At 45.2% G+C, this 19,775-nt stretch overlaps 1 protein-coding gene across 1 annotated transcript in view; it reads right to left on the reverse strand.

Moving 5' to 3' along the window:
- LOC137162211 (collagen alpha-6(VI) chain-like) overlaps positions 1 to 19,775 on the reverse strand; it is a 97,134-nt gene that overhangs the window by 57,145 nt on the left and 20,214 nt on the right. Inside the window, exons 7-13 of the mRNA XM_067561796.1 lie at positions 14,297 to 14,851; positions 11,128 to 11,703; positions 5,533 to 6,090; positions 2,142 to 2,491; positions 1,960 to 2,038; positions 857 to 1,002; positions 117 to 209 (exon numbers count right to left, since the gene is read on the reverse strand). Of these exons, the coding sequence (XP_067417897.1) occupies positions 117 to 209; positions 857 to 1,002; positions 1,960 to 2,038; positions 2,142 to 2,491; positions 5,533 to 6,090; positions 11,128 to 11,703; positions 14,297 to 14,851 (2,357 nt within the window). The remainder of the gene's footprint in view (positions 1 to 116; positions 210 to 856; positions 1,003 to 1,959; positions 2,039 to 2,141; positions 2,492 to 5,532; positions 6,091 to 11,127; positions 11,704 to 14,296; positions 14,852 to 19,775) is intronic.

Below are 19,775 nucleotides of genomic sequence, written 5' to 3' on the forward strand. Positions count from 1 at the left end.
TAGATACAAGCAAAGGCAATAAACGTCTTATAAAGCTCCAACATTTGAATTTTCCTGGCCTTGGCTGGCCCCTGTATAATTACAATCCAAATGAAGTGTCACGAAAGCATTCTTACTTTAACTCCTGGTTTCCCTGGGTCTCCAGTTGCGCCTTCTTCCCCAGTGCACTTGCAAAGCAAAAAGCAGCATTTCCTTTCAGCCATGTTGGTCTTGAAAAGGAGGAAGAAACTGCATGTGAAACTTCATTTTTCATTCATATGCCCCTGATCCTGTGCCCATTTAAGACAAAGTTTTGCATTTAATTCAGGAGAAGCATGATTGTAGCCTTACAGTCTACAGGCTAGATTCTCAGCTGTGTTCTACAGGCTAGATTCTCAGCTGTGGCTGAGCAGCACTCAGTGCAGCAGGCCTTTGTAGCACCCGGATCCTGTGGCTACCTGGTATCCAGAGCTGGCCCCAAGCTAAACTAGACCAGCCTTGGGGCTGCTCTATTTTATACCAGCTGCCCACTATTCCAAGAGGATATTCTGGCCATGAGGAATTATTGGGCTGTACCCCCTTCTCACAAGCCATACTCCTTGCACCAAGGACTGCAAAGCTAGGAGAACTGCTCCAGTATCATGAGAGGATTCTCTTATACAGAAGGAAACTTCAGCTGACTGAGCAAGTTGAGTCTAGGCCTGTTTGGTGCCATGCCAATGATGGCGCAAAGCAGCCCAAGCATAAAAGAGAATCTTGCCCTCCGTGACTATTATGCTCTTCTCAGTTGTGAACCTTATTCAGTTCTTGAGGAAAACGACTAGGGCCTTAATCAAAACTCTGACTAGACACACTGGAGCTTCTCTGAATGACTTACCACATACGTGGACAGTGTGTTGGCAATACTTCTCATGCCAATAGTTAATTGAGTCATGTATTCAAATCCTTTTCCAAACTCAATGTACTGAAGCTCATTAAATTTAGAGGCTCCTTCCAGAACAACAGTTATCAGTGCATCCAATCCTAGTTAAAACATTGATCATAAATGAGCAAAACAAACATAAAACATTTATCCAAATGAAAATCTTAGACAATTATTCAGTTGAGGGGATGCTTGTGAGTAGGAATTCACGTTATTATAACATCATGAAGATTATAGATTAGAGAATTAAAATATTGACTCATCTTCACATTTTATTTTTAAGAGTCCATAATTAATCTATAGAAAATCAATGGGCCAATGGCAATCCGAAATCAATAGCAACCATGGAATTAATTCTCTGAATGAAGCTTGAACGTCATAGAACATGTGATTACTGTGATTGTCAGCACAGTTATTTCCAGAATATTTTATCCTTTCACCTGAAACCAAGTTTTTAATTTTCAAAATAATATTGCCTTGTACTGAAATTGAGTTTAAAGCTGAAGGGTTTAAAGCTGAACACACTGGGCTAGCTCATCAACTGAGGTAAATCCAACAGTGGAATACAATAGACTGAAAACAAATAGCCCAGTATTATGGCCAGATTTTCATAAGAGCTCAGCACATTGGGTATATGTGAGCACTTCTGAGAATCAAGCCATGAGCGCCACCATCCAAGGCACTGTGTGCTGAGCCCTTTTGATAATCTGTTCCCAATTACAAGTGCTGAATACTTGAAAATCTGCTGCTTTTCCTATATTTGTTTCATGACATTGTATCACTTGGTGATGAATGTAGATTATCACACTACATCATCATGCATTGATACTTCATGACAAGACAAACAATGCAAAGCAATGTTAGGATCTAGCACTCTGAATAAGTGGCTCCATCTCCATCTCCATTTGATCTAATATCACCTGATGCAATATCCTGGCTGCTAAGGGAAAGGCATTAGTTTTTCTGCTGTCCCTTCTTCACCTGCCTTTCCTCAACTGAAGAGCTCTTCCAGTCTCTCTCAAAGAAAATTAAATAAAATATTTTTCTCTTTAAAATACCCTTTTTTCTGAGTTCTTCTGATTTTTGTTTAAGTTCTTCTACATTTTCATCCAAGCCATCTGAAAATACAAGTAAAACCTAAAGAAAGATAGAGAGTTTGAAATCACAGGAAATCAAAAGCAGAATTAAAACAAAAGAACTTATTTTTGGTCAGAAGTCTCTTTGTAAGAGACTAGGTTACCTTCTTTCGATTTTGATCATCAGATTGGCTTGGAAATGTTTTCCAGAGCGACTCCAGGAAGTTGCCAGTGAGATGAGATGGTTTGTTGATGGTGACCTCTATCAGGCTGTTCAGGATTTTATTACTGTCAACCTGGAACTTTGAAGACACAGATGGAACTGTGTTGTTCAGGTGAACGGCCACACTGCTCTGTGTCTTTGCCCCTGCAGTGCAACTCAGGCTTCTGGGGGATGTGAGAGCTTTTAGAATGTCAGGAAGATATGCTTCCAGCTGAGACTGTCCATGGAATAAATAGTCACCTCTCTTTTGTGAAGAGATGTCAAATCCCACAACAATATCCACAAAACAAGCTACAGTAGGGAAGTATAAAAAACAAAATATCACAAATTAATGCAGAAACAAGTTTAGGTGGAGAAACAGTGAGAAAGAGGGGAGCAGAGTTTAAGCTAAAGATCACGGTAATTGTAGATTCAGTCAGATTCTGACAGGAAAACAAGACAACAGCTAGTGGATAGAATATATATAGAGAGGTCATTAATGTCTTTAGTCCACATGTAGGCCATATTCACCCCCAAACTAATCCTTTACACCAGTAGGGTTATTCCAGGGATGAACTTCCCTCAATACATGTGCTTATGCGAAAAGAAAAGGGAAACACTTTCAAACACAGTAATTGTAATTAACTGAAATAGTATTTTGAAGTTACAATTATTTTTTCATCTGAACCATTTAACAAATTCTACTATCATAGATGTCAATGTGAGTTTTGCTGTTTACTTCAATCAGGGCAGAACTGGGCTCAATTTCATATTATTCTCCGTCCCCAACAACAGTTAAATAGACTGAAACTTGATTTTTTTTATTGTGCATTGTGTTGGAAGATGCTTTAAGAGTCAATAATGCTGTACTAATAATCTATTCAATACACCTAGAAGTCATGTGACAATTCTGTGTCACATGTAGGTCAATACTAAAAAATGGGGTAGAGCACCTTAAATCAAGTTGATTTAACTCATGATTTAAATTACTTGACTTTTTAAAAAGATATTGATTTAAATTAGGTTAAGTATTTGCAAAAAATAATTTAAAATTTTGTGCTATTGCAACTTTAGAAAAAAATTTATAACGCACGCAGTTATAAATGCTGCTTTTTAAAATGCTGGTATTGGTGCTGTGTCTTATTTGAGTTTTACAAAACTGCTATAGGCAAAAGAAAGTATTGAAAAGTAAAGCCCTGATTATGAAAGCATCTATCTAAGTAGGTACATAACTTTACTCATATGAATTGACAATGAGCTTACTCTTTTAAATTTAAATATATGCATGAGTGTTTGTACTTCTATGAAACACTTCTTAGTGACAGTCTTTATCACTTCAAAAAAATAGTTTCTGTGTTAACACTGAAAAGTTGTTTAGACTTTCAATACATTAACAAAGCTACTGTGATCTTTTATTTATATAAATGGACCAATTAAAAAAAAAAAGCCTAAAATTAGTTACCTTTAGGGATATAAGAGATTTTCAAAACCACATAAAGAACACAAGTCCCAATGACTTCCAACAGCAACCCCTGATGGAGGAGTATAGCCTGGTCAAAGCATTTCAGTTTCTTGACTTGTGGAAGTTCAATATATCCAAGATTGTGTTGGTTGTAGATGTAGCTTCTCTATTTTGTGTTGAGTTTGTGTTGTGCTCATAGTAAAGGTTAATGAGAACTGGATTTATCATTTTCTGCATAAATGAGTATTTTAAGTGTGAACTCTCTCAATGAAAAAAATCTGTGTAAAATCTCAAATTCCAACAGTTAGGAAACTAATGGAGAAATAAGTATAAAACATCCACTTTAGCAATTTAAGGCTATAAAGTGGGAAGAATAAAGAATTTGCAACGTGTAAATAAAATAACTGATTTAATTTAAAAGGTTGAAATAAAATATTCAAATTTAGATTCTTTTAAAAAAATTATGTTATTTATTCACCTTGTGAACAAATCACTTATTTCTTTTGCCACCCATTATGTCTTCCTATGTTTTTACTCCTGCCTGTGCTACTACATGACAGTGTTAAAGCAGCTACACCTCCACACCAGAGAAAGAGGACAAAGGCACACAAGGAAACGGAAGTGAGTGAAATTCTTCCCCAATGTGGTGAAGAATTGTTTTCATTATTCTCAAGCTCTAGACCAGACTATAGTGAAAGAAAGGAGAGAGCAGCTAAGTGTTCTGTCAATGGCTGTGAGGGCAGAGAAAACACCAGCCCAAATAGGAGGCGAAGAGTAAAATATCAGGCAAGGCAAAGAAAAATAAACTCCTTTCTTCAATGGGAAAGTAAAGAGGAGGCTCCTCTGAGTCAGTGAATTGCAGGCTAAAATCAAAATAGCTGTACAAAGGGAAGAGGGGAAAAAATCTTTGACATACAGGCATATAAGCAGAAGAAAAGTGAGTGTAAAGGATCAGAAGCTCTGTTTCAAGGCAGTGGAGGTTAGTTGGCTAGATTCTGCCTTCTGCCGGGATCTGTTCATTACAAGAAAGGAGGAGTGGTCACCAGGGATCTTGTTACGACTTCTCTGCATGGATCTGTCCGAGCATGCTTTGACTCAGCCCAAAGGTGATTTTTTATTGGCTGACCATAGCAAGGATCTATAGTCAATTTGATGGCATTCCTTTGCTTGTTTGGATGAGATACAATTACTTTTGGACTGGCATCTGCTAAGCAGGCAGCTTCAACCAAGTCTGTAATTGTCTATGGATCAAACAATTAGTTGATGGCACCCACTAACAATCCCTATCTTAGCTCTGCCCATGTTCCCAATAGAGTTGACACTCTGAATGACTAGTCTCTCATACAGAGAGAAAAAAGAATGATGAGAAGAGAAGGAAAAACTGCGGGCCGGAGGGGGGGGGGGGGGCACAGAGCCCCTTCCATGAGAGGAGGAGAACGGGGGACAAAAGTATGAAGGACACAGAGCCCCTCCCATGACGATGAGGTTGCAGCAAATCCCTGAAATAGAGGGGGATGGGAGAGCAGGAAACAGAATTTGTGGGAGGGAATAGATGAATGCAAGGACCCCTGGTACATGCAGTAAGCTTGGCCCACGGAAACAAAGTGTGTGAACCCCTAGTTTATTATGTAAGTAGGAGCAAATCAGGTGTAGCCATTTTTATGTTATGGGCGTATGTAGACAAAACATTTTCCCTGCATGTTCTGATCAGTAATTTTGGGCCAGAGTAATTTATAAATGTAATAGCTAGAAAATTCAAACCTGGCTTTTATAAATCCTCAGTGACGGCCAAAAACAATACAAGTTTGAACAAAAATAGCTCTAGGAGGTGAGACAGAGGCAAGAAGTCAGGAATGAAATTTGAATTCCCCCCTTATTCATTTATACTTACTTGTTGGATCAACAGGGTTGCATATGTGATCAACTAGTCTTTTTTTAATAATCTTCAGATCATTGAAATTATCAACAGTGTACTTCTTTGAGACACCAGCTATCTGCCTGAGCTGTGAGTGATCAATTTTTCCCACTCCTACAGCATATATATCAACACCTTCCATTCTCAGATTTTGTGCTGGTTCAGCAACATTATCCATTGACTCTCCATCAGTGACTACCAGCAAAATTGGCCGGGTGTCTCTTCTTCTTCTTTTGCTGCCTGCTGGTGTAAAGAATTCCTTCACTCTTTTAAGTGCAGCTCCAATGTAAGTTCCTCCACCGATCTGTTTAATGTTCTGAAGTTTAACGTTCAGTGCTGATTTGCTCTGAAAAGCCTGCAGGCTGAATTCTGTTCTATACTCATTACTGAACTGGGCAATGCCAACTTGAACGTGATCATAATCCATCTGATCTACTACAACTTCCAAGAAATTCTTAATCTTGGAGAAGTCATCTCGACTTATACTTCCGGAACCATCGATCAAGAAAACAAGGTCCGCTTGAATTTCACACTCTGAAATGGAAAAAGGAAAGTTAGCTTATTATTTATATAGTTCTCATAAGATGTGGGCTCTGCACAGACAAATAAGAGACAGGATCCCTGCCTTCAAGCATTTACAATCCAAACAGAAACAAGACAAATCAACTGAAAATAAACACAAAGGAAGTGGGGAAGGTGAGAGCAGGACAAAGCTTGCAAGTACAAACCGTATGATTACTTTGATGGTTCTGACACATCCTGTTGATTCATTTTGTGTACGTTTTTATTACATGGAAATACTCACAATCCCATTCTTTTTAGCTCATTTTGGGGAGAGAATGAGTGTGCAGGAGTGTGGAGAGGGAAAGACAGTGGGGAGAGAAAGACTGAGGGGAAGAGAAGGAGGAAAGGTAGGAAGGAAAAAGAAGGAGAGAGGGATGGAGGCTGACTCAGATCCAGCAGCAGGAGGAGTGTGGTAGTTGAAGAGAGGTGGAAGGAGATTAGGACAAACAGCAAATCAGTTGAGCAATCAGCAAGGAAGATCAGAGTTTGTATTTCAGAGAACAAAAATTCTGATAACATTAGGACACTGATTCGGGGTGGTGAAGGCACTTGCCACCTGTTTCCTGCTCTGCTGCTGGAGGAACGAGAAAAGTTTCTGGAGCTTTAAGAACACTCCAAAGCTCCTCCTGCTGTTTTTCTAAGTGGTCAGGGAGACATGGCAATGAGCCCATGTTCCAAGGCAACTCTTGATTGGATCTGGCAGGGGATGGGGATGTCTGTTCCTCAATGGTGGGAGCAGAGCTCCTTGGGATGAGATTTTTAAGACTGCCCTGGAGAGCCTCATGCTGCTGTTTCTCTCTCTCTCTGGCCCAATGAACAGAGTGAGAGTGAGAGAGAGAGAGAGAGAGAGAGATGATGACGACGACGACTATGGCCTGATGATTAAGGCACTCACCTGGGAAGTAGGAGAGAGAGATTCAAATCCCTCCCCTGAATCAGGCAAAGCAGAGATTTGAATCAACAGTGGCTTTCCCCACTTCAGGGGGATGAGGCAGAAGTAGACAGGTACGCAAGGAAGCAGGATTCCAAGACCCATTACCACTCTGATTTAAGCTAATCTAATCGATACACCTACTCTGGGACCTACTGCCATCCTGAAACCACTCTGCAGGCTGCAGTTGATAATTGCTTATTGGCCATTCCGGATGTACGCCCCAACAGCCCTGGCACTCATTCACATTCATTATGAGATTATGCCAAATTTACTGGGGGGTTTCTGTGATAATCTGCTGCACAACAGATTCACTGTTTTTCTCCCTTCACCATTGGAAGGCCATAACTTAGCTTGGGAGGAACAGCACTCAAGAAAACAGTTGGATCTTAGTGAGGAGAAGCAGCAAGTGGGGAGAGTTTACCCCGTCTCCTCTCTTCACCAACAGGGTGAGAGGGGCAGAAACCCCTTCCGAGGGCCTGTCCCAGGAAGGGAGCTGGCTCATGAGGGACCCAGCAGCAGGAGGTAGCCTGAAAGCTGGGAGGTGCACGGGGGTGGGTTGTTTCTCCCTGGAACAACAGTGGGCTATTACAGGCTCACACAGAATCTGTGGAGAGGAGCAGAGACTCTGGGGAAGGGACTCTGCACCCACACTGCTTAGAACAGAGAGTTTTGGAGGGGAGGCAGGGAGGTTTCCAGAAGCAGAAACCCTCCAAAGTATTTATAAAGGGACAGGTGTATAGGCATACATAGAACAGGGCAGGTGGGGGCAATGCAGCCACGTTGTCACAACAGGGAGAGCAGTCTGTGCAACAGCTGGATGCCAGCATGAAGGGGCCCCCAATAAGCCAGTGAACTGCAGACTGTTGCCGTTTCCAGCAGGAGTGGCTGGTGTTCCACAACTGTCCACAAACAACAGAACAGCCTAGAAGAACCTCAACAACTAGGCTTCAGGGGCCGTAGCCCTTTCCTGGACTCTCCCCTCATGGCCAAGTCAGCAATTCTCATTGTTGTAACTGTTAACGGCCTTGTCTACACTGGTGGTGGCGTGTAGGATATGTATAGCTACACACCACAGGGAAAAGCAGGCTGCATTCACATGGCACCATGTAGCTACACATAACAATGAGAGGCTCTTGCAGAGGGGGAAGGCTTAGGCAACAGGGAGCTGCCAGAGCCTCTCTTCACTGCCTTCTGCTTGCAAGAGCCTTTCCTCACAAGGAGGATGCTATGCTGCTAAAAGTAGCAGTATAGCCAGGAGAGGCACTGCTTGGGCAGGTAGGGTACATAGCCTAAGATTCTTGCGTGTCATTATTTGCCTCAGCAGAGTCTCTCTTTCTAGTGCTATTCATACCTCTGCTAGGGGGGCATGCAATGTATGTACTCTGCACCCCACTATCAGTGTAGGCCTAGCCTAAGGTGTTGTAGCAAGAGCATACACAACCTTTTCTCCCAGCCTTAGTCAACTATTCATTCTCTGAGATGTACATCTGAGTGCTTCCTGGAGCCATACAGGACCTAGCCCCTGTGGTACTTGCCTCTGAGGTGCAGTGCAGCAGTCACCCTACTGAGTATCTAAAGAAGTCTGGTAGACAAGAATAGCACTCCAGCGGCCCCAGGAGCTGAGACTGATTATAGTCTTCTCTGATCCACGGCGCTGGCCAAATAATACAAATAGCAATTTGTAAATATTTTTGTGAATAAACATGTTCACACTGATATCTGTGGAATCGTGTTATTCATTGTTTGCAAGTATTCTGACAACTTCCAGACGAGTGAGAAAACTGTAGGAGGCACAGGTGCATCATGAATTTGAATGGGAATAATTCATCTGCAAATTTATACCAGAAGTACATTGTTTAGTCACCTGTCAAATAAAAGTTTCACTCATCCAATCAGGGAGCAGAAACAATATCATGTGACTTAGCTGGCAAACATCGTGTAAATAATTAATAGAAGATAAGCAAACAGTTAGCAAAAAGCTGTGATATGGTGAAGGCAGAAGGCAGTAGAAGAGGGCTGGAGGGGAGATATGTGAGCCCCAGAATGCTCCAGGCTTTGTTCCCTGCTGACTAACTCAGAGCCACTGGGGGCAATTAGGAGCAGCTGGGGCTGATTAGTGATCAGCCAGGTGCTCCATAAAAGGGCTCCGCCCCCAAACATACAGTGCACAAGTTGGAGGAAGCAGAGGTGTTTGGAGTGGAGTGGAGAAACAAAGTGGGGGAGAGCAGAAGAACCCCAAAGGAGGTACTGAGCCCAGGAAGGGGCGGCAAGGACATAGAGCCGGAGAGGCCAGAAAAGACTGAGGGGGGAAAAGTAGCCCAGGGGAAGAGGCTGCAGCTCAAACAATACAGAGCCAGCAGTATACTGCTATGGTTCATAGGGCCCCTGGGCTGGGACCCGGAGGAGCGGGTGGGCCCGGGTCCCTACCCCCTCCCCTTGGGAAGACGGGGTGACGGGCAACTTCCTGGCCCACTACAAGCAGGAAGGTGCGAGACCCACTGAGGGAAGCTGGCCATCAGCCACAAAGCCTATAGAATCCCTGCAGCACAGCGGCTGCTTACAGCCTCCTGGGCCACCCCTTGTGCCCAGAGATTATTTTGCACTACCCTGCCTCTGTTAACCCCTCTTCAGTGCCCTCTAAGAGCTAACAGTTCCAAAGTTGTTCAAAGAATCCCCACAAGGCATTCTGTTTACTTAGTCTTCAGACACATACTGACCCAGTAGGCCCCAGGCAGTTCAACATATCTCTCCTAATTCACACACAAACTCACAGTCTTCATCTCAGCTGGGCTTTACAGCTTCTCCCCGGCCTGCAGAGCTTCCTCCTGCTTCAGCTTTCTCCCGAGTCAGGGCCCTCATAGTATCTGTAAACCTGACTACAATTTCCTGGACTTCCCCCCTTGTAATGTAGCTTCCTGCTCTTTTTATCCTGTGAGCACCTGATCCAACCCAGGTGTGATTCATCCTGCAATCAGGGCTGGCTTTGTCCCAGGCTCTTCTGCTCATAGGGCCGACCACCCTATGCTAATGACAGCAGCTATTCAGTGAACATTTATAACATGTTCCAGAAATCAGGATTTATTTGCAGACAGTTTCAAACACTAAAAAGGATGACATTTATCTGGCAGTTTATTTGCAACAAATCATTCAACTAGCTGCACAGACCAGAAACCTTGAAAGTACACTTCAAGTCCAGATTTTTAACAGGGAGCAGAGAAGGGCATTAGGAAAAGTAGAAATTATGGGACCTGATTCTCCACTGACTTCCACATTATATGCTCCGATATATGAGCATAAAGTGCTACCAAAATGGATTTCCTCACTAGTAGCAGTAGCATTTTACACTCTCTTTGCAAAGATGCAATTGACTATCCCGGGATGCAAAGATCTCTGTGATCTCTCCTATGGCCTGTGAGCAATTAGACAGGAGCATGGATAAGCAAATATGGATGATTCTGACTAGCTGATCACTCAACTGTGTGATTTTTATACAGCACAGGGGTTTGGAAGTATAGATCTCTGTGTGACTGTATGGGACTAGAGGATGCCATTGTGCAGTTTGCACCGGGTATGTTTCCTCATAATTGCCACTGCATGTCAATTGCCACTTGCAATACCCCCCTTATGCTTATTCTTGCCTATTTCCTCAGTTGAGCTCATCAACCAGGCCAAATCATATGGTGCTGTTGCAATGTGGATAATTGCCAATCCCCACAACAACTAGTCCAATCAAACTAAAACCAGAGCTCAAGTCTCTTAAAGTGAAAGGTTAGTGCCCTACTTTTACCTTTATGAAAGTTTTGAACCTGAACAGACTAACAATAACATCAACCATTTAAGCGATGAAAATCATCAATTGTAGGTACAAATAAGAATAAACGTTAAGAAACTTCCATTTTTGCCCATAGTATGGCTTGCTAAGAAGAAAAAAAGACCACAGCAAGCTAGATATATAGGTGAAACCATACACATTACTTTGAAATTTTAGAGATGTGTCTCACAATCTTTGCCAGTTTTTAAATAAAATGAAGAGGAAAGTTGAAACTGAATAGAATAGTAAAACACTTACTTACCTGGTTTTGAATCATTACACATTTTTTCTGACATTTCTCTAGATGTGTGTTTGAGTCCTTCAAATGTATCCACATAGAAATATTTGTCTTTTGATCCAGCCATGTCCAATAGCTCAACAGGGTTTGCTCCTTTTATCCCAACCGCGTAGATAATTATTCCATTGTCTCTTAATCTCTTGGCTACAGCACCGAGCTTTTCTTTATCATGGGAATCACCATCTGTTATCACTATAAGAATCTGTGGAACTCCCTTGTCTTTGCGGCTACCATGCTTCTGAGCAAATAAAGCTTCTGAATAGCCAACTGCCTTGGCTGTATATGTTGAACCTCCTGCATGTGTGTCATTCCAGATAGCCTTAACAATCTCGGATTTTGTACTGTAGTTATTCAGGTGGAAAAACGTTTCCGGTTCATTGGAATATTTTACAGCTCCAAACTGAACTCTATCTGGAGCAACATCTGATTTATTCACCATGGCAATCATAAAGTTTTTCATGGATTCATATTGTGAAGAACTTATGCTCCCAGATCCATCTATCACAAACACAATATCTAATCTTTCTATCCTTTTGCACACTGTAAAAAGAACAAATGACAAAAGAAAAAACAAACAAAAAACAAACAGGTAAGTATTGCAAACCAAATACCACTGAATCTTTCTTACTAGCCCTCTTGTATCAAAGCAAAGCTTGTGAATTGGATCACTTTTTGGTGGCAGTGACATAACTGCTGTTAAGACAACATTGAACATCCTATGTTGGGCACATTTTAGGAAAATCCATCAGTCTACAACAGAAGAGCCTAACCACTGATGTTAAAATAACTTCATCTAAAATCCAGTAGGTGGGGAAAGAAATGAATTGCAACATAACAGAATGGGAAGGTGGTCAGGCTAGATGATCATAGTGGTCTCTTCTGGCCTTAAAAATATATGAATCTGTATTCTAATAGAATATACAAGCACTGACTGAAAGCTTTTATTTTCCCTGAAAACATATTTAAGATTGTCATTTTTGGAGCTAAGTCAAATTTCTGTGACCCTTGTGAGTGCTGATTGTTCTTCAAAGTCATCATACACGGTTTTATATACAATTTACTAAAGGAAATGAGCCAAATTTTGTGGCCATTTGCATCTATGCAACCACACTGAAATGCATGGAGATCTACCAGGCATCAAATGATAGCAGAATTTATTTTGTGCTTTGGATCTATTGCAATATTTTTTTTCTTTGTGTAATGAAGATGTTCAGTTTGGAGCCTGAAGCCCTGCCACCTCTACACAGCCCCCAAGGCCCTATGTTGCACTGATCAAAAAGGGCTGAATGGGACTTTTGTGAAACCCTTAAAACTTCTCCTAAACTAAAGATCAGCATTTATGATGAGATGGGCAGTCAATACCTGATTAACAGTTTTGTAAGGGGAACACTTATCCCCTAAAGCAGCGGTTCTCAACTGGTGGTATGCGTACCACCGGTGGTACTTCGAAGAAGGCTGGGTGGTATGCGAGCCGTACCGCGCCGCCGAATCCGCTACCGGAAGTGCCCTCCCACCCATCCCCGCGAAACCCTGCCGCCGAAAAGGGGCAAACAGCAGAAGGGTTTCAGCGGAGGGCATTGTTCCCCCCCATGTAACCCGCCGCCGCCGAAAGTCCCGCCACCCCTGCCGCCGCCACAAAACCCTGCCGTTGCTGAAAGTTCCCCCCCCCCCCCTTTTTTTCCCCGAGTGGTACTCGGGGAAAAAAAGGTTGAGAACTGCTGCCCTAAAGGGTGTTTGTGTGTGTGTTGTTCCATGTTTAAGAGATACATAGTGGCAGGTCTGGATCTGTTCTCACCCTGCAACAGCAAAAATGTATTTTCTGCAACTGGATATGAGAGTACAAAAAAGATCCAGAGCTCATTCCTGTAAGCCCCTGAAATGGAACATACAATGTGTAAAGAGGAGAGAGAATAGCCCTGGGCTATTCCATTTTTCAGGTTCTTATGCATCAACATGCTGTGCAATATGTGGATAGTAGCCACTGCAGGGTAATGTTTGCACAGATGGCTATCATTCTATTCTATTTTATTCTACACAGGTTCTTATACTGCGCTCATCACCTTAATATACCTGAGTGCCTTCCAGCTGCGTATTAAGCAGTGTGACTAACTTCTGTCGTGATTTTTCTCTCATCTTCTCCCCAGGGTCAAAGTGACGGTCCTTAGTCCTTAGTTCCTGTGAGAGTTCATTTCACAGTCCTGGGCTGGCCCCTCCCAAAATGAGTAGCATGTGGTACTCGCTACCATTTTAATCTATCTGTACAAGGTTTTATGCCACTTTTGCACCTATTTAAATGCTTCGCTCAACATTTTTTCTTAAAAGCCTTGGCTACATTGGGTTTGAACCACATCTAGAAACCAAAAAAACTTTTAAATACAATTCTCACAAAACTAGTTTCCAGTGCTGTATTGCTGGTCAGCAAGGTGCCAAACTGTGTGTGTGTATACATACATATATAAATGAGGGCAGAATGGGGCCCTAAATGTCGTATTTACTTGATAGACTTTGATGGCACTCATTTACACAGAAACCCTGAAAGGCCGAGGAGATCTCTCTCTCTCTCTGTATGTGCGCGCCCACGCCCACACACACAAACACACCCCCTCCTCGGCCTTTCAGGGTGTCTGTGTAAATGAGTACTATTAAAGTCTATCAAGTAAATACGACATTTAGGGCCCCATTCTGCCCTCATTTATATGTGTATAACTTCTGTGACTTCCACAGAAGTTTCACCCCATAAATGAGGGCAGAACTAGGCCATTAGTGGAAATGAGAATCAGTCCCCAAGAATGTTTTATACTACCAGAACACCACAAAAGAGTCTTAGTGTAAGTGAGAATCATATTCCTAGGCTTTTCTTACACATATTAGTATACTTATTGTAATTTTAAAATATTTTGAAATTTTTGAGAGAATATAGCCTCTTTGAAAACTAGTAGGACTGGCCTCTTGGTCCCATGAGCCAAATTCTACCTTCATTTTCTCCCACACCTCATCTCTGTAAGCATCGGCAAGAGAAAATGGTACTGCAAAGGGAAAGCACTCCTATTTACTTTATTACAGTAGTCAACTATCTGAACAGAGCAAAATTCCCACACAGATACAGATTGACATTGAAAACTGCAGTGCTTACCCTCATAAGGACTGCATATGCCAAAGATGATCTCGTCTTCTAGATGCTTCAGAATATCAAATGACTCAACATAAAAAACCAGCTGTTTCCCACTAATCTCTTCCAGCTGAGTTTTATTTGCATTAAACACCCCAACAGAGTAGATGATGACACCTTGATTTTTTAGGGCTATTGCTGGACTTTTTACTTCATCTTGTGCTTCCCCATCTGTGATCAGGATAAGAAATTTTTTGACACCAGGACGTGCACCTTTGGGTGGTTTGAAATAATCAGACACAAATGTCAATGCGCCTCCTGTTAGTGTATTTTGTCCTAAAAGAGACATTCCGTCAATAGCACTGAAAATGTCACTTTTTGAAGCGTATCGGTCAAGCTGGAACTCTTCCTTGTTTACGCCACTGAACTGGACGACCCCAACCTGCACTTTGTCCGCACCAATGTCAGATTTATTCACCAGTTCTCTCATAAAGTTTTTCATTTTCAAAAAGTTTTCTGATCCTATGCTTCCAGAACTGTCCACTAGAAACATGACGTCAGCTTTCATTTCTTTGCAGGCTACAGAAGAAAATACATTTATATTAGTATAATGCAGGCTGTACATTAAAATAAATAAATAGACTTTATTGGGGCAGGCTGGTCTGGGGTAGATGGATGGGTGCTAAGATCTCTAGTTGTGTTGGGTAAATGGTGGAATAATGAGGTATGTGGATGGATGTGTGCTGTCTGGAGAGTAGCTGGGTTGGGAAGTCTTGGGCCGTTATTGGGCCCTGTGATACAGCAAGGGCAGAGAGCAGTAGGAGAGTGCACGACGGGAGGTATGTAAGCCCCAGAATGATCAGGGCTTTATTCCCTGCAGACTAGCCAGAGTCAGTAGAGGGAAATTAGGAGCAGCTGAGGTCAATTAAGGCCCAGCCAGGTGCCTGATAAAAGCCCTCTGCTCCAGAGAAACAGGGCATGAGCTGGAGGAGTACCTGCACTGAAGGGAGGGAAGAGGAGGGGTCGAATCGAGTCGAGTCGAGAGATACTGAGCCCAGGAGGGGGGAAACCTGCCCCGGGCTGGACTGAAACACTCCCCCAGGTACAGGGGCCTGGGTCAGGAAGCCCAGTCCAGGCAGCAAGGAAGCAGGGCCCGAAAGGCCAGAAGGACTGAGAGGGGGAAAAGTAGCCCAGGGGAAAAAGACTGCAGCTGCGAGTACGGTGCCAGCAGCTCATAGCTGCTACTCATAGGGCCCCTGCCTGGGACCCAGAGGAGCAGGCGGGCCCAGGTCCCTACTTCCCTCCCCAGGGTGATGGGTAACTCCCTGTATCACTACAAGAGGCAAAAGCACGAGACCCAATAGAGTGAAGCTGGCCGTCTGCCACACATGGTGTGAGGAGAAGTGGGATTCTATCGCACAGTGGATTTAAACCAGGGTGGTTTTACCCACTCCACTACCAAGATGGAGGACATGGTAAAAGCCCTGGTACAAGCCACAGCTGCCCAGCAGGAAGCTACCCGTATCCAGGAGGCGGCCCAGCAGGAGGCCGTACGATTATAGCAGGAGACCAACCACCTGATGATGAGCCAGGCCTCCCAGGACTGGGCCCTACTCCAGGAGGTGGTAGGCCAGCTGAAAGTCTTGGTTGAGAGAGGTGGCAGCCAAGACGGGGCGCAGGCCATACGGGCCAGCAATTACCTGCAGAAAATGATGTGGGAGGATGATATAGAGGCATATCTTCTGGCCTTTGAGAGAATAGCCCTGTGGGAGGCCTGGCCCTGAGATCAGTGGGCCAGTATCCTTGCCCCTTTCCTAAGGGGAGAGGCCCAGAAGGCCTATTATGATATGGCAGCGGAAGCTGCTGCGGACTACCCTCAGCTGAAGTCTGAAATCCTGGCCAGATCTGGGGTGACGGTAGCAGTGTGAGCCAAGAAGTTCCATGAATGGTGGTACCAGGAGGACAAAGCACCCCGGACCCAGCTGTTCAATCTAATCCACCTGACTCGGAAGTGGCTGCGCCCTGAGGCCCTCAGCACCGAGAAGATGTTGGAGCTCCTGGTGATGGACCGATACAGGAGGGGGTTACCATGAGGCCTCTGAGCGTGGGTTGGTCAGAATGACCCCTCTACCTACGACAAGCTGGTCGCCCTGGTTGAGAGACAGTTGGTGGCCTGTGAATTATCCCTGACCTGCCAGGAGAAGACACGGTGGGCCCAGAGGCCGGCCCCCAGCCCCAGTTCCTGGAGTACCGGGAGACCCAAGAGGATGGGACCCGAGCGCCGGGTCATTGAGGAATGGCCCGAGGACCAAAGGGGACCGGGGAACTCAGGAGGTGAGGATAGGGAGGGCCAACCAAATAGCCCAGGATCGAGGGGTGCAACTAGCCTGACATACCAGTGTTATGGATGCGGGGAACTGGGCCACATAGCAGCCCAGTGCCCCAATGGGGACGAACCCATGCAGTGCAATCTGAGAGGTCACGGGGGGTGCTGCAGTCTCATCAGCCTGGTAGGGGTTATAACGGCCCCCCCATGCATATACCAGGCCGGTAAGGATGAAAGGCATCAAAACCATGGCCGTGGTAGATTCTGGGTGTGCGGTCACTCTGGCCTCCGGGAAGTTGGAGGGGTGAGACCAGCTGACCTGGGCCAAACACATGGGGATAACCTGCGTACACGGGATTGTGAATTTCTACACTTCGGTCCCAGTGCAGATTGAGATCCAGGGGAATATAACCGGGTGACAGCAGGGGTGGTCCCTAGGTTCCCCTACCCGGTCTTGATCGGGAGAGATTTTCCTGGGTTCAAGAAGTATTTTCACCCCCCGGAAGACCCCAGAAATCCAGGTGGGAAAGGAGAGTGGATGAAAGATTAGGGACGTGAATACTGCCTGGAAACCAGAAACCAGAAAGCTGCCCTGGTTAGTAGGCAAACCTGTTCGGGAGGCCAGGAGACCGCTCAAACTAGTGAGGACCCAGAGGAGGGTCCCAGTACCAGTAGGAGTGGCCCCGGAGACAAAGGTGAGATTGGGCCCCTAGAAATGGGTCAGTTAGGTCCCCTATGGGGAAATTTTGGGCAAGACCAGACCAATGACCCACTATATGTAAATGTGAGGGAGGAGGGAGTGGAGATAGATGGCGTGCCCGTGGAGGGCCAGACCAAGGGCCCCGGACCGTACTATATCCTGAGACACGACCTGCTGTACCACGTGGCGCAGATATGGCGGGAGGAGGTGGAGCAGCTCTTGGTGTCATGGAAACACACCAAGGCAGTATTGGAGCTGGCCCATAGTCATTTATTCGGGGGGCACTTAAGAGCGGATAAGACCCTGGACCGAATTCTGAGAAGGTTTTACTGGCCAGGAATATGGGCGGAGGTCCAACAATACTGCCTCTCCTGCCCAGACACCTGATGGGGCCACTAGAACGATTGGCGCGGGGCCATCAAAATGTGCTTGTCTTTCTGGACTATGCTACATGGTACCCTGAAGCCATTCCATTAAGAAACCCCACCTCCAAGGCGATTGCGAAGGAACTACTCCAGGTCTTCTCTAGGGTGGGCATCCCCAAGGAAATCTTGACAGACCAAGGGCCCCCTTTATGTCCAGATTAATGAAAGACCTTTGTACCCAGGGCCCGCATCCAGGCCCTGCAGATCTCAGTATATCATCCACAAACGGATGGTCTGGTCGAGAGGTTTAATCACACCCTCAAGAGCATGATACGAAAGGTAGTGGCGCAGGACGGGAAGTATTGGGATGCCTTGTTACCATACCTGATGTTTGCAATATGGGAGGTCCCACAGGTGTCCACTAGGTTCTCTCACTTCCAGCTATTATATGGTTGCCATCCACAGGGTATATTAGATATTGCCAAAGAGGACTGGGAGGAGCAGTTCAACTCAGGGAAGAATGTCGTCTAGCACGTGGCACAGATGTGGGAGCGGATAGCCCAGGTGACTCCTATAGTGCACGAACACCTGGAGAAAGCCCAGGAGACCCAGCGGACCTATATAACTGACGGGTCAAGGCATGGAGGTTTCAGCCAGGAGAGCGGGTGATGGTGCTGGTGCCAACAACAGAGAGCAAGCTCTTAGCCAATTGGCAAGGACCATACGAAGTCATAGAAGCACTCGGAGACCTGAACTATAAGGTGAGGCAACCAGACCGCCAGAAGCCGGTACAACTGTACCATGTTAACGTGCTGAAGCCCTGGCGGGACCGGGAAGCATACCTGATCACCCAAGAAGCGACCTCTCAGACAGGTGCCTCACACGGGGAAGGTGAGAATATCCCCTGAACTAATCCCCGAACAGCGGACCAAAGTTATCAACATGGTCCAGTGAAACGAGGACATGTTCTCCAAGCAACCCAGTCATACGACGGCGGTCCACCATCATATCATCACCAACCCTGGGGTGTGGGTGACGATAAAACCATGCCAGATCCCAGAGGCCAAGAGGGAAGAAAGTAGGACGGAAGTAAGAAGAATGTTGGAACTCGGGGTGATTGAAGAGTCCCACAGCCAGTGGTCCAGCCCAATCGTCCTAGTCCCCAAGCCTGACGGCACCCTGCGCTTCTGTAATGACTTCAGGAAGTTGAACGAGATATCTAAATTCGATACCTACCCAATCCCGTGTATCGATGAGCTAGTGTACCAATTGGGCAAGGCCCGCTACCTGACCATGCTGGTCCTGACCAAGGGCTACTGGCAGATCCCCCTAGCCAAAGATGCCAAAGAGAAGACCGCCTTCTCTATGCCTGATGGCCTGTTTCAATATACCGTCCTCCCCTTTGGACTCCAAGGGGCCCCTGCAACATTCCAGAGGCTGATGGACCACATACTGAGACCGCACACCAAGTATACAGCTGCCTATCTGGATGATGTGGTCATCCATAGCCCTGACTGGGAAACGCACCTGGGGAAAGTAGAGGCGGTGCTTGATTCCCTCTGGAAAGCTGGCCTCACTGCAAACCCTCTTAAGTGCACAATAGGGCTGGCCGAGGCCAAATACCTGGGGTATGTGGTAGGGAGACATCTGATAAAGCCCCAGTGGGACAAGGTAGGGGCCATCCGGGATGGCCCCGACCGGTCCGCAAGAAACAGATCAGGGCATTCTTAGGGATTGTGGGGTATTATAGGAGATTTATTCCCCACTTTGCCGCTAGAGCAGGGCCCTTGGCTGACCTGACAAAAGCTCGGGGCCCGGATATGGTGAAGTGGACTGAGGTGGCCGAAAAAGCATTCATAGACTTAAGGACTGCTCTTTGTAGCCACCCAGTGCTTATAGCCCCAGATTTTGAAATGGAGTTCATCCTCCAAATGGATGCCTCAGAGACTGGGCTAGGGGCTGTACTCACACAACTAATAGATGGTGAGGAGCACCCAAACCTGTATCTCAGCAGGAAACTCCTCCCTAGAGAGCAGAGGTACACGGTGGTCAAAAAAGAGTGCCTGGCAATTAAGTGGGCCATGGAAACCCTCAGATACTATCTACTGGGGA

The sequence above is a fragment of the Emydura macquarii genome, unplaced genomic scaffold, assembly GCF_026122565.2.
Source record: "Emydura macquarii macquarii isolate MOO-44397 ecotype Brisbane River unplaced genomic scaffold, CSIRO-AGI_Emac_v2 contig_2422, whole genome shotgun sequence".
NCBI lineage: Eukaryota > Metazoa > Chordata > Testudines > Chelidae > Emydura > Emydura macquarii.